Genomic DNA, 14,469 nt, shown 5'->3' with positions numbered 1-14,469 from the left:
ATCGATCGTAAAAACTGAACGAGGCATTGTCAGCCACAGTCTACTTGAGACGGGGTGGGGTGGGGGGGATGGAGAACACACGGTGAGATGACACCACTCTTAACTCAGATATGGCTTATGGATCTAGGGCAGCAACTGATTGAGTCCTGTGCCATTCCTCTCACTATTTAAGGCAGGGGTAGTCAAACTGCGGCCCTCCAGAGGTCCATGGACTACGATTCCCATGAGCCCCTGCCAGCATTCGCTGGCAGGGGCTCATGGGAACCGTAGTCCATGGACCTCTGGAGGGCCGCAGTTTGACTACTCCTGATTTAAGGCTTAACGCTACTGTGTGGCCAATTCAGCAGCAGCAGACCTATAAACAACTCCCAACTTTTAAACCGAACTGCAGAGGGGAAAAATTGGAAAGATCAATTATTAATGGCACAAGGGAACGAGGGGCGGCAGCTGGGGGGGGGGGAGATTACAAGTCACATCTAGAAAAAGAAATCTGAAGGTGTGAAAAAAAAAAAAAAACGGCTCCTTTTGAAATGTTGGACCCCATTATCAATGTTATCACATTACCCTTCTTCCCCCCCCCACCTCCCCCAAAGCCCCCACCATTGGATCGGAAGAAAACTGGTGCCTGAAACTGTCACTGCCTCTCCCTTGCACAAACGCAACAATTCCTCTCTGAGATGGACAAACGGGTGTCAAAAGCAGCAGAACGGCAGACGGTTTTTGCGTGGTCCCCCAGAGTGGGAAGGCTGCCCTTCCGAAGACAGCTCTGGGAGCCAGACGGAATCTGCACGGCAGGTGCTTTCGGGTGCCAGGGGACGCTTGGTGAGGAAGGTGGGATTCAGACATCACTTTTCACCACTAATTTCACTCCACTAAAACCTTACGGGAGAGGAAGGGCAGAGTGCAAGTGAGGAGAACAGACGCTGAACGACCTCCCCCTCCTTCGGCCCAGGAAGGGATTCCAGGGAGAATCAGCCAGCTTCACCCTGGGCCCCAGAAGGAGACCCCCAAGCACGGGGAGGGGGCAACACGCCTGCTCTCCTCACTAGACCAGAGAGATCTGGAGAATGTGTCTGTGACAAGGAAACACTGAAAGAGAAAGAAGGGGGGGGGGAGGAGGAGGAAAAAAAAAACAGTTTCTAAACTCCTTAAATTCACTAAAAACTGTGAAAATTCCCAGCAGGATGTTTGAATATCAAACGCAGATTTTGGAAGCTTTAATGCCAAGAGTTAGTTTGGTGGATTGCTTTTTGCTTTCCTCGTCCTGTCCGTCTCTTATCTGTGGGCCGGCCGCTGGACTGTGGCTGCTGCCCCCGGATTCCGGCTCTTGAGGCTAGCGAGGGTGGGCGAGGTGGGTGCTCCGTCCGTCTCCCGGGGGGGCTTGCTGCCCGACGTGCGCCGTGTGCAGCGTGAAGACCGGTCCTGGGGATCCAACTGGTCCTCACACTCTGTCTTGGGGTTGTAGGACAGGGGGAAGCTGCGGCGGTCCCAGGGTTGTACGGTCTGAAAGGAACAGGCAAGCAGGTTACACGTGTGTGTGTGTGTGTGTGTGTGTGTGTGTGTGTGTGAAGACACAGGTACTCCGCAACCCCCAGTCCGATTTGCAGACACACACGGACAGACTTCAATCTGCATTGGCTCAGAGCAAGGCTGACCCTCCAATCATAGTTTAGCTCATCTCCATAATAAATTGCATTGTCATTTTTCTATTTTGCGATGGGATGTGGAGGACTTCACCCCACTGAAGGGAAGAAACCTTCAGGTAAGTTCCAATGTTTTGTCTTCCTTCCATCCGTCATCCAAACTGGATAGAAACCAGACTTCGTTCCCAGAACTTGGTGGAAGGCACTTACTGCCCACCAATGAAACTGGCGGCTGATTGGAGGATTCCTCTCCGGGAAGGGCTCATCCCCACTGCAGAGGATCCTGAGAACCTATTTATAAGGCTTTTCCTTTAAGTATGACAAGCATTTTCTTTACATGGATAAAACCTGCCATGCCAAGAATGCTCGGGAGCCAGGAGGGACTTGCCCCGCTCACCTGTTCATCAAAGCCTGATTCCGGCGTGGAACATCGCGTGTCCTCTGTGGAGAGATGCCGCATGGAGTCCCGGGACAGAGGGGTGTGGGGGCCAGAGAACAGGTCGGGGCTGATAGGGCTGCGTGGAGAATGGGTGTGGGAGAAGTCAGAATGCGAGTGGCCATTGCCCACTTCAGGGGAGGCTGGCTGGGGGGTCGATGGGTTCCCCATCTGCGGGGTTGTCCGTCCATCCGCTGATCTGTAAGACCTGGAATTAACACACATCTCTGTGATGTAGAACTATGCATACTGAAAACAAAGAAAAGCCACAGGCGTTGTTCAAAACAGGGCTCTGCTTCCCTTTTACTAATGCTCTTCAAGTTGTAATCTGTGCAGTCACATTACTAGGACTCTGTGGAGCGAAATTTGGAACCTTTTAGAGCAAAATCCACCGGGTTGAAGAGTATGCCTGGGGGTTTTTTTGGGATGGGAGAAGGGGTTGCTTAGCTGGAATCAAAAACTGCTCCTGTAAGTTTTTCCCCCTAGTGCTCCCTAAAACTGCCCACTTCTCCATTGGCAAAATGGCAACAGTCCCTGGAGTTGCCCTTTTCCTAGGTTTGCACATCTTTAATCTTGTTTTGTTTGCTGGAGTCTTAACAGTTTTCTACAGACGATGGTTGGGGGGCACCCAGCCCCCACTGATGGGCATTTCCTGGAAATCCCAGGTGCAGTGGGAAGCCCAAACGCCATACAATCTTACATTAAGAGTTTTGTTGGCCTGTTTCAAGGAGGTGGGGCAGACACCTCTCTGGGTCGCCTGTTCGAATTGTGAAATGCTGGCCACAGAAGTGTGAGAGGGGGGCCTTCTCTCCAGCATCTTCCAAAAGGAGAAGCCGTGCCAGAAGCAGAGGTGGAAGTGGAGGGAGATCTCAGGGGTTCTCTTTCTTTCTTTTCCTTCTATTCAAAAGGGGGTGGCACATGCATGGCGCCTAGAATTTAATGGTCAAGGAACCTTGCCCAGTATCGCCTGCTTAAGGGGCCAAAGTCACCGTGCTGAGGGCTGAGGGCACCGCCTGAAGGCTTCCCGTACCTGAGCAATCCAATCCAATGCAGAAGGAGCTCCGTCTGAGACACGTGGAGCAATTCCAACGAGCTTGCTTAGTAAAAACCCCCGAGCAAAATGAGCCGGGCTCCAATTGCTGCACTTGGTCGACGATGCTGCCCATCAGCGCTGGGCTATTTGCCACCGTGCTGGAGGTGCTTTTTAAAAGGGGATCTCGTGTGGGCAAAAGGGGGTCCCAAGAGGCAAGCAAAAGCCTGGCTCCGTTCCAGTAGTTAAAAAGAAAGATGCTGTCACTCTGGTGGCCGAAGAAGAACTGAACGGGGAGCATGCAGGCTGATGCTCTTGCACTTCGGCAGGGCTGGTGGCCAATTTTCTACGTTTAGTTCCAGAAGGCTCCAAACTTTGCTTTGCAACCTGCTCAGAGGCCCAAGAGTGTACCTGCACAGGGACCACAAGCTGCTTAAGGTATTTTCAAAGATTCTCTTCACAGAATGCAAAGCAGCCGAAGGCAATGACCTCGAAACCATTTGCCCGACGAAACGCCCTCCCATTTCAAGCCACAGAGCTCGAACTGATCTTTGCCATAAGCAGAGCACAGGTGAAGAGGAGAAACGTGTCAAGGAGGCAGAGAGCTCTGGCAGGCAAGCCGCCACATTTGACTCATTCGTTACAAACTCTGCCACTGGGATACTGCAAAGCAGGGCAGGTGACCATGGTGGCCAGGTCACCAGCTGCCACAGACATGAGTCAACCGTGAGGCTCCCAACAAAAGCCTTGGCTAAACCATGCAAGACTAGCCAGGCCGATAGAAGCACTTCAAATGACGTCGAGCAAATACGAGGAAGCCTCTGTGAACAAGTCCAATATCATGACTTCTGCCACCAGGGGTCAGAGAGGACACCCTGGCAGCCACTCAGGACCAATGGTACTTCCCACAGGCAGCCCCTTTCCTGCCAGCCCAGCATTGGGGTTTTGCTTCTAGAGAGGTCTCTAGTTTGATCAGGGCTCCTGCTCCTTCGGGAATTGGGGTGTGAGTGTGTAGGGGCACTGAGAGAGCTGCCAGTCTTACCTGCTGCCCCGCCGCTGGGGTGGCATGCTGGTGCTCCACAGCCACCTGGCCCGCTCCATCTCCTCACACTTGGCATGAAGAGTGGCGAAGGCAGCGTCCGACAGGTCCTCTATCTGAAAGGGCAACGGCACAGAGGTGAACCGAACCGTTTCAATGACTTGCTCAAAGACGGCTCACGACGATGCTTCCAGCATGAAGGACAGAAGAGGCTGAACCACCAAGCCAGTGGTCCTGAACATGGTGCTCTCGGGGCACTCTGGCACCTGCCGACATTTTGGGGGGGGCGCCCACCAAGTCAGGAGCTTGGCTTAGTAAGCTCTTGCCCAGCCAGCTTCTGATTGGCGGTGCAGATAAAGAAGCAAACATTGAAGCATTACTATAGAGTTACATATAACCTTTGCTCCCTGACATCTGGCTGTGCTTTCAAGGGCCTGCTCTCAAATTCACATGTTCTGGCCTTGATGTCAAGTATTGTGGCTCACATCTACTCATATCCCGCCCTCTCCCTTCCCCCCAAAACCCGTTCCTATTGTTACCTCTTCGTTATCTTCATCCGGGTTCACCTTCAGAGCACCGGTATCTACAACACGCCAGCTGCAACACAGACCGGGAAAGGTGAGAGGCAGGGCCTTAGCACCGACTGCAGCAGGGAAGGAACCTGCTGCTCACGGGAAAGCCCAAATTACCGTCTACTTCGTTAGAGGGGAAGGTATTTCTCGCACTTCTATTCTGCCCTTCCTCCCTGGAGAATCATGTGTTGCACGTAGCGCTATCCTCACAACAGCCCTACGAGGTTGGCAATAGGAAAAGGAGAACGAAAGCTGTATTGGGAGGCTTCTTCACTGCCGTCTAGATCAATTTCTTGCAGGACGCAGGGTGCTGTAGTGACCTCCAGCAAGGGGCTCGTACGTTCTCCAGGTATCTGCCCACACAGCAACCCCCTTGGCCAAGCTGACTGCTTCCCACAATAGGTTTCGCCTGAGGACTCCACAAATGTCTTTGAGGCAGTCGCTAATGTGGACTCCATGCTGGAGATCCCCTGTCCCAGGCTGCCCTAAGATTCCCTCCAGGTTCATCAGAAGGGGATTTGGGCTCAGAGCACCTGGCAGCTGCCACCTGTCCGGCTTCTAGTTATGCCTCCCTGACCCCAGGAACAACCCCCAGGCTCCCTCCTGACACCTAGAACTATCAACTTTCTAACCTCAACAGCTCCTTGGAACTAGGGACCAGCCTGCTCACACCTGTGTGGTGCTCCCCCCTCGCCCTTCCCCCTTATTTCACAATCCTGTCAAGAGGGAGATAAATCGGAGGGAGAAAGCAGCCGACCGGATGCATTCCGCAAGCTTCATGGCTGAGTGAGGATTGGAATCCAGGTCTTTTGAGCCCTAGGCTGACACGCTCACCGCTCTCGACCCCAGAATAGCTACCAGGCTAAAATTTCTCATTAACTGGGAATGTGGTGACCGTATTTCTCATTTAGGGAGGAAAAGGACGTGCAGAATGATTGAGATATGATAGAAGAATCCCAGAGTAAGGAATTAAACACGAACACTTAGTCATACCAGTAGAGATCTGGGCCCTGACGGAGCCAGCAAAGATTTGCAAGGACTGCAAAACGGCATTCTTCACCCAGGCCTAGGGTTGAGGCCCGGTCAGCTGAGGCCCGGTCAGCTATGGGCCTCTCTCTACCTTACCCACTTCATGTGCCCTCTCTCTACATTCCAACTCCAAACTGATGTCCCCCCCCCATGTCCTTGAAATTTGCCAACACTGAGAAGAACACTGAATGAGACAGTGGGGGTTGCAGAACAGAACAGAGATGTCAATTTTAAATTGCTTTACTGTGTTTTGCATGTGACTCTATATGCTGTGAGCCACCCCGAGCCTGCTTGTGGGGAGGGGCAGCCTAGAAATCAAAGTATAAATATAAATGAATATAAATTTCTGATAAGACGCAGCTTCTCTATGCCTCCTTACCGCTGGGGTGCTAGTCTGTGTTTTAACAGGACAGAATGGTTACCGTTCAGAAAGCTACCAGGACCTGCAACACGCCCCTCCACCTGTTTTGGGGTGCATACCTTGGCGTCAGGATTTCCTTGTACTGCAGTTTTTCTACTCGAGTGGTTGCCGCGACAGACATAGGGATGACGATGTTATTAATGTCGAAAGAGCTTTCCCCTCTCCTCCTCCGTGGCTGCTGCTGCATAGAAGGAGAGGACAAAAGGTCATGAGAAACAGGAAGATGGAAAAACATGCCAAGACCACCATAAAGCAGCACGAGGTGAGGAGGTGCCCAGTTGGATTTCTAGTCTGCCCTGTTGACTGTCCCTCCCCAAAGGTTGCAGATTGACTCTCCTGGTGCGCATCTGGCGAAGGCCAAGACTCTGCAGCCCTTCTAGTACAAATCCCAAGGCAGCTCTTAAACAGTCCTGTACTATGACTGCAGTTTATTAGTCACCATTTAACACCCTAAGCTTTCTGCAGGAAACTCAAGGTGAGACCCTGCTGTGGCCACATCACAACAGAAAGTCCAGGTATATATTTGTGGGTCCTGTTTGTGCAACTTGTTACCCTGGAACAGGACTGCCCTAATCTCACGGCACTTTTAAAAGGTTCCAGGGATGAATGGAAGTTTTCAGGGAGTTGGGCTCAGGTGCTGGTAGAAGACCTGGGGCTCCTGACCTCTGTCCTCCACCATTATCTGTAACAATTATCGCTAATTGGCAGAATACACAGATAGATTAACCAAATTAGGGAGGGCAACACACCAGAATTCTTATGTAAACAGAATCCGGCAGGCAGCTTGTTGCGGAGAGGGAATTAGCATACTTGAAAAAGAAAATGAAAGCAAGAGAAGCTGGAAATGCTTTCCCGCTTCTCTGTTGTCAGGATAACTCCGGACGGAAGCAATTCAGCACCAGTATCGAGAATAACGTGGTGGCGGGAAAAAAAACCATTCTCCTCGTCAGGGAGCTCTTTTCCCACATTGTCTACGTCAGGGGTAGACAAACTGCGGCCCTCCAGATGTCCATGGACTACAATTCCCAGGAGCCCCTGCCAGCAAATGCTGGCAGGGGCTTCTGGGAATTGTAGTTCATGGACATCTGGAGGGCCGCAGTTTGATTATCCCTGGTCTACGTCTTGTGGTGCAGAGTGGTAAGGCAGCAGACATGCAGTCTGAAAACTCTGCCCATGAGGCTGGGAGTTCGATCCCAGCAGCTGGCTCAGGGTTGACTCAGCCTTCCATCCTTCCGAGGTCGGTAAAATGAGTACCCAGCTTGCTTGCTGGGGGGTAAAACGGTAATGCCTGGGGAAGGCACTGGCAAACCACCCCGTATTGAGTCTGCCATGAAAACGCTAGAGGGCGTCACCCCAAGGGTCAGACATGACTCGGTGCTTGCACAGGGGATACCTTTACCTTTTACCTACATCTACAGTGTGAACTACAGTGTGTATATTTGGGGAAAAGTCTAGATAGTCAAAGAACTACTAGTCCCACATCCAATGTACTTTCTGGGGTATCTTCCCCAAAGCATCCAGGGGCATGAAAGTTTAAAACCAAATATTCTGCCTCCTCCAATCAAACCACCCTTCTTAAAATCTCTGCTCTTGTGACTGCTGCCCTTCTCTTCCATATATCCACAGTGTTTCATGTGACTTTACCAGCTCCCATGATCTATGAGCAGAAAGGAGCATGCTGCCTTCTCCTCAATCAGCCAAAGCAATTGCCAAAAATTCTTCAATGGCTGCTTTACCCACAGATCAAAAATGCATGCCTGTGTGTGTGTTTTTTAATGGCAGATTCAGAGAGATGGTTTCCCTCAAGTTACAGCCCTTTCTGGCCTCAGTAGCTGCTCAAAGCAAAGCAAGACCCCTCCTGCCCCCCCATTCGTCTTCCTATTTCAGTGGGCATCTCTCAACAAGGACTGAAATATACATCTCCATATTTATGTCCCCATCTTCTCTATGGGCTTAGCCAGCCATCCTATAGCTGGTTCTCATTTTATGTTTGCAAAGACAGCTACAATTTGCACGGTTATTTGTTCAAAATGTTTTCAGGCAACATTTCCGTGGGCAACCAAAACACGAACACACTTACATAATTGAAACACAGCTAGAAATATAACATTCAACTTAAAACTCCTGAACTGCTGCAGCATTCTGCACAGTCTTCAAGGGCAGCCCCATGCAGTGAACTGCAGTAATCTAATCTAGATGTTACCAAGGAACGCACTGCCAGTAGCAAGATCTTCTCTGACCAAGAAGGGCCAGCTCACTAGCCAAAGCTGCCGTGAGGAACCAGGGCAACTGCTGCCACCTTTTCATTCAACAGAAGGCCTGGGTCCGTGAGCAACCTCAAGTTACAAACAGACTGCTTAAAAGGGAGTGCAACCCCATCCAGAACAGGGAATAACCCATTTCCTGGGTCAGGCCTTCCACCAGCAGCAGCACCTCTGTTTTTCTGAGATTTAAGTGTCAGTTTGTTAGCCCTCACCCATTCTCAAACTGTCCACAGTTCCCACAGCCTCTCTGAGATTTGCTGCTAGTACAGCTTTACAGAGATGCTGAAAATCATGGGAGACTGTATGGAACCTTGGGGAAAATCACTGTCCCCTATATATATCTATTATCTCTGTGGCTACCCGGAAATGTTACACCAATGTCTTTTTATTTCTCCACTCATTCCATTTATACACCGCCCCTCACGATGACATCTCAGGGCGGTGTACATCCAAGTCTTAAATGTTTACGTTTTACCCTTAGGTTGGAGCATGCTAGATACGCAATTCAAGGCAAATATCTATACACACAAACAAAATCTTCAAGGAAGCTACTCGTGATTTACCATAGCATCGGTGTCCTCCATGCCCCCCTTAATCTGTATAAAGTAGACAAAAGGGGGTGAAAGCTGAAGACAGGCATCAGCTGCTGTTACAACTAATCTTTAATCACAAAAGCAACAGACATAAGAGGCTGGCTGGGAGAGGTGCAGCAGCGGCAGTGAGCGATTTCATGGGCCTCACTGCAGAGCAGTGATGCAGGATTGTTACACACACACAAGTCCTGCCACTGATTGGCTAAAGAGAGGTCATCTGACATGCATCTGGGGGCTCCTCATTATTTAGACATCTGAGGAGGCACACACAGCAAAGCCCCACCACAGGAATCCCAAACATGCGTCCAGAGAAGCAGGAGGCCCTGTGGTTACGCAAGACCAGGGCAAGTCACAATCTGCCATTAATTTCTTCGATATGGGCATAAACAGCAAGCATAATCTCTGAGTCACCTGCTTGTAACATGGGAAGATAGCCAATGAAGGCAGCTTCCCCCCCCCCCTGACATGTGGCTGGTTTTGGGTACAGGAATTGCCTTCATGAAGGAAGTTGGCAACCATTCTTAGAACAGACTCTGATCTGAAACAGATTGTCTTTGAGTGACACTCTGTGCAGCTGCAGGAACAGGCCTTGAGCCTGCACAAAGTATCATTCAGAACCTTCCAGAGTTAGGCTGGGGAAAGCATTCATGCCCCCCCCCCCTCCCCAAACACTTGGAGGCCAGGAACTCCAAATTGCTTGGGCCTATGGGCAGATCAGACATTCCCCAAAAAACGCAGCAGGAAAAAGCTCCCTTGTGTATGAAAGGAACTTGAAGAGTTATCCGTTCCATGTAAGACGCGTGTTTTTCTTTGTGGGCTGTGCGCATCACGCATTTTAGGTGTTAAGATTAGCAAGATGACCCATCTGAAGGTGGCTCACGGGGCACTGAAACTGCTCTGCAGAAAACAGCATGCTTCATTTGCCCATCTTACAAAGGGCATGGTTATTAAGCAAACAACGAACAAAGAGAGGAAGAAAAAAAGAGAGAATATTCTTGGACTGCATGGCTGCCAGTGGTTTCAACGAGGGCTTCTTAAGCGAAGACAGAGCCCACTGCAGCTTCTATAAAGGGGTTGGTTAAGAAACTGGAGAGTAACTCCTGACCGTTCCCATTGAAAACATTTTATCAGGCAACCTCCAAACCGAGGAGGGAGGTATAAAGTCAGCAGTAGAGCGGGACAAGTTTGGAGCCAGGGAGAAATCATGTGGAATTTGCTGGCGGCAAGTTGTATCAAGTGAGGACCTTGAAACTGGCCATACATCTGGGGACAGGGGCGATGGGGGTACAGGAGATAAACTAATGTCTAATTTTAATTTGAAAAAATATATATTGTGTCCTTTCTGGAAAAAACGAAGACTTGCCGAAACTATATTCAGCTTATAAGCACAACAATGAGTCAAATATAACACTAATCTACTACACATACGGAGACCGAAGAAGGTCACCTTGTCTAGGATCAATGCTGTAACCGTTAACTTATATTATCATACGAGCTGAGAAAGCTGTGGGAGGAGCTTACAGGGGTGGATAACCTACAGGCTGCACCAAACCTCTTGGTGGCAGCTCCTACCATCTATCTTTATTTTTCATCCTCTTCTTCTTTCGTTCTGAAAATGCACAGTGTATTTGCCTGGTCCGAATTCCCTGGGCTGAATTACACTTCCTGGACTGAAGTACCCTATCAATTTCAGCTGGTTCAAACCCCAGGTTCAGGCTGAGGGTGCTTTTTCCTAATGATTCTGTCTATAGTAATGGTGCTTCCCAAGACAGGCAGGTCTGACTTTAAAAAGTGACTACGGAGGAAGGCCTCATATAGCTATTTCATGGAGGATGCGACCACAGAGGAGGGCTGGTGAGGGAGGCAGAGAGGCGCAGGTAATCTTTAAGGAACGCAGGCCACATTGTCCAATTCCAGAAAGCCAACAGCCCACCTGGCTCAGTGAGCGCTCCAGAGGCAGAAGGCAAGTGACGCCAAAGTACAATTCTTAGTACTTATACAGAATGATGAATATGGGATGTGGCACCATGTCAACATGAGAGGCCAACAAAGAACATGGGTGGTAGGGTGGGGCTTTTTCCGAATCCTGGATGGAGGACTGGTTATCCAGGTGACGTCATACCCCATGCAGGGCAGTCACTCTGGGCACGGGCGATCCCTCCCAAAATACTTACCGATGCACTGGAGGCGCCGAAGGAGCTTGTGCTGGCAGGGGTGGAGTTTTCCGAGGCGGAGGACAGCTGCCGCACCAGGGGGCTGTGAGCGGAGGAGGCCACAGTGCCCGACAGGTAGCTCGGGCCTCCGAGATCCGCATGGTGCTTTAACACTGCGAGAAGGAGACAAAAGAGACGGTGCGCTGAATAGCGTCTCCTCACCGCCACAACCACACTGAGCCAACCTGCGATCGAGTGGCCTACGCAAAAAGGAACCACAGACAGCACAAGAGGGAGGAACCTCCTCGGGCAGGCCCTCCTTCCCTGGGGGAGGAAGCAGTTAAAGCACACAAGAAGAGAGACGGGCAGCACCTGACACCACGCCCTTTTATTTAACTCCCCGGAAGCGGCAAGCACCCTTCTCCAAAAGCCGAAGGGGGACAAGCGAGACGAAACCCAAAAGCGCTCCCCGAACAGACCGGGCTGTGGGCCAGCCTACCTTCGCTTCTCTCGGAGGAGCTGTCCCGCAAGCGCTTTCTCTCATGAACTGAAGTCAGGAGAAGCGAGCGCTCTGGCGCTCTCTCGGCCTTGGGAGCGGCCCTTAGATCGTCTAAGGACTGCCTGGGTGCCTTGTCTGGCTCGCTTTTGTGATGGGAGCACGCTGAGGAGTGGAACAGAAAGAGAGCCATGAAAACACCCTGCTTTCACCTCTCTTTCCTGGCCTGTGAGGGGCACACACGGGGCAGTGCTGCAGGCATCCAGCGCTTGAGGTTTTCAGCTGCTAATTGCTTAGTGGCTTTTCTTCATGGCTAATGTTGTTATTTGCAAACCTGTATGCTGTCACCCAAGCAGCTGCACCATTCAGAACAGTCCTTTAAAGAGGCTCTCCAGATGTCCGTGGGGCTACAATCCGTGCCGGCAGGGGCTCATGGGAATCGTAGTCCACGGACATCTGGGGAGCCACAGTTAGGCCACCCCTGGAGTAAGGAGAAAGGCAATGAGGCGGAAGGAAAGTGAGTGGCTGTCTTCTTTCTCAAACATATTTGTAAGGCTACAAAAAGGTGCAGAGGTCCATGGCTGCACTCTGCTTTTAAGGCCTCGTTTCCATTCTCCACAGCTGGCTTCTGGAGAACACCATGTTGTGGAAGAGCTTGCCCGTTTTCAGAGCCAGGGTCCTGGAGCGCATGCAAGGGTGCCCCTGCCCCTCTAAACTGGTGCCGAGTGCCTTTTCCACACCTACCAGCGATAACCAGCCCAGATACACCTGGCTCGGGCAGGAGATCATTCAGGTCAGACAACAATGTTATCTCTCCAAACACCTGATTCGCCCTGAGCGGCTGAGGGGAGGAAACAGGGCACGGCACACACACACCCATTGTGAACTGGAGTGGCAGCTGCAGCCCTGCGTATCTCCAGTAAAAAGGACACCAAGAAGCCACGCTAAGACAGAGCTCTGCCCCAAAGCTGATGCAAGTGACACTGGGCAGCACCACTGATGTGGCCCATCTTCTCCTCCCTTTCCTTCTCTTTCCCCATGAAATTTCTTTAAAAATGGCTGCACACGGCAATCTTTATTTTGTTTCCCTCTCCAATGCTCCTTTTAAGTCCGAGCGCAACCAATCCACGGCCCCAGTCACTCCTCTGGCACCCAAACCTGTGCCAGAGCCAGGGCCGGACAACGCAGACATGTCAGGACCCTACAGAGTAATAATAATATATCTTCAGCTGTGTCCTTCTCTAAAACGCCCGAGTATCAGTGGCCGCGCTCTGCCTTTCTTTTTGAGGTAAAGCTACTCCAGAACAGCTTGCATGGGCTAGCACACGTTGATCGTGCCTGATTTCCAAAAAGAGACCTGGGTGGGGGGTGGGGGGCTCAAACCCGCTGACGAGTCGTCATCTCTGACCTGGATGCTCTGATCCACATTCAAAGATCTAGAACCACTAGGTCAAGGGAAAGCCCTCTGCACACGCTCAGAGGCACTCCCTCGATGTCCGTTTCACAGATGCCAGGGGTGAGTCAAGGATGGCCCTGCTCATCTCAAGCAATGTTACTGCGCACCTCCAGGAATGGCCAGGCACTTCCTGCCAAAAGCAAGGCCAAAAACACAACAAGTAAAAGAATACGAGTAAGGAAATCAAGCCCCACAGACACTTACTGGCTGCGGCTAAGAAAGTATTAACCAGCTTGTGGCGGTCCTTGCGCACCGGGTCAGAGAGACTGCTAGGAGGCATGGCCGGTCGATGCTTCAGGGCGAGCTTTTTGGGAGCTTTGACTTTCTCGCAAGGCTTGCTCTGCAGCTGGGACTTGAGCATGCTCTGGAAATGCAAACTCATCGGTACATCTGGAGGAGAAAGAGGCACACAAAAGGCTGGGATTACTGCATGTATTTCATTTGGAGTGAGAACTACTGGGAGGACCCTCCCCGAAGGCGGCCACCGCAGGCGTGTGGCCGGTAGATCTTACGGGTGACCCTCTTGGTGACTAGCATGGCCTGGCTTCCAGCAACTGAAGCATGCTCAGGTAACGTTGTACTGCGGCCAAGCCCCATTCACAACCACGGTTTACAAGTCGTCCCCTCGAAACGCCACGGAGAGTCTGAAATGCTTAGCGAGTAGACATCTCCACAGGACCCAGGAGAATCAAGCAGCATGATGTAGCCAAATGCCAAGGTCGCACAGGTGAAAACACAGTGAGTGATTCATCGGCCATGACGCCAAGCAAACAAGGCCGCGCCTAAGCTTCTCCACCAACCAAGAACGCATGCGACAACGGCAGCTAGGCTAAGGAAGGACACTTGTCCGTACGCACTCTGCAAGACTTATTCTGCTTCCAGCAGGCAGGTAGCTCAGGGCGTGAGAAACGGCACAGGAGGGGGCAAGGGGCGCTCTGTGTCCACACAGGAAACATGAGAATCAAGCCAGTGCGTGGAGAGAAAGCAGGTCATCAGCGGGGTGGAGCGAGATCTCCTTGCTGCCGGACATTTCTTCCTCACTAGTGCAAAGCTAGCTTGGGTGCAATTATTTATACAGATCTTCAGACCACAGGACCTGGTGCTACACATTTCAAGCCTTGTGAAGGGGTGACTCTGAGAGGTAAAAGGAAGCCCTGGGGTGGGGGTAGGGAGTTAGCAGCTCTCCACAGGAGGTGGTCAGTATAAGACAAAACAACCGTCGTCTTCTCCTCTCAATCTCTCTTTGGAAGGTGGCTAATAGCCTTAAGGTGAGACCTAGCCAGGTTTTTTAACTCCAGCTTGTCCCATCCCTCTTGTCCCACATGGGTTTTGCCCAC

The 14,469-nt window shown here is 51.2% G+C and overlaps 1 protein-coding gene across 5 annotated transcripts in view; it reads right to left on the bottom strand.

The window, feature by feature from the left end:
• Positions 1 to 1,202: 1,202 nt before the first annotated feature.
• KANSL1 (KAT8 regulatory NSL complex subunit 1) overlaps positions 1,203 to 14,469 on the bottom strand; it is an 89,233-nt gene continuing 75,966 nt past the window's right edge. For 2 of the 5 annotated variants that reach the window (XM_077312963.1, XM_077312962.1), the window contains exons 8-16: positions 13,337 to 13,522; positions 11,680 to 11,841; positions 11,202 to 11,353; positions 8,998 to 9,030; positions 6,230 to 6,351; positions 4,688 to 4,745; positions 4,152 to 4,264; positions 2,041 to 2,287; positions 1,203 to 1,503 (exon numbers count right to left, since the gene is read on the bottom strand). In XM_077312963.1, the coding sequence (XP_077169078.1) occupies positions 1,276 to 1,503; positions 2,041 to 2,287; positions 4,152 to 4,264; positions 4,688 to 4,745; positions 6,230 to 6,351; positions 8,998 to 9,030; positions 11,202 to 11,353; positions 11,680 to 11,841; positions 13,337 to 13,522 (1,301 nt within the window). In that variant the 3' untranslated portion in view covers positions 1,203 to 1,275. The remainder of the gene's footprint in view (positions 1,504 to 2,040; positions 2,288 to 4,151; positions 4,265 to 4,687; positions 4,746 to 6,229; positions 6,352 to 8,997; positions 9,031 to 11,201; positions 11,354 to 11,679; positions 11,842 to 13,336; positions 13,523 to 14,469) is intronic. The other 3 variants (XM_077312964.1, XM_077312965.1, XM_077312966.1) reach the window with 3 other exon arrangements.

The sequence above is a fragment of the Paroedura picta genome, chromosome 16 (genome assembly GCF_049243985.1).
Source record: "Paroedura picta isolate Pp20150507F chromosome 16, Ppicta_v3.0, whole genome shotgun sequence".
Lineage (NCBI taxonomy): Eukaryota > Metazoa > Chordata > Lepidosauria > Squamata > Gekkonidae > Paroedura > Paroedura picta.
The sequence above is the reverse complement of the archived record's forward strand: the minus strand, read 5'-3'. Positions and strand labels throughout refer to the sequence as shown.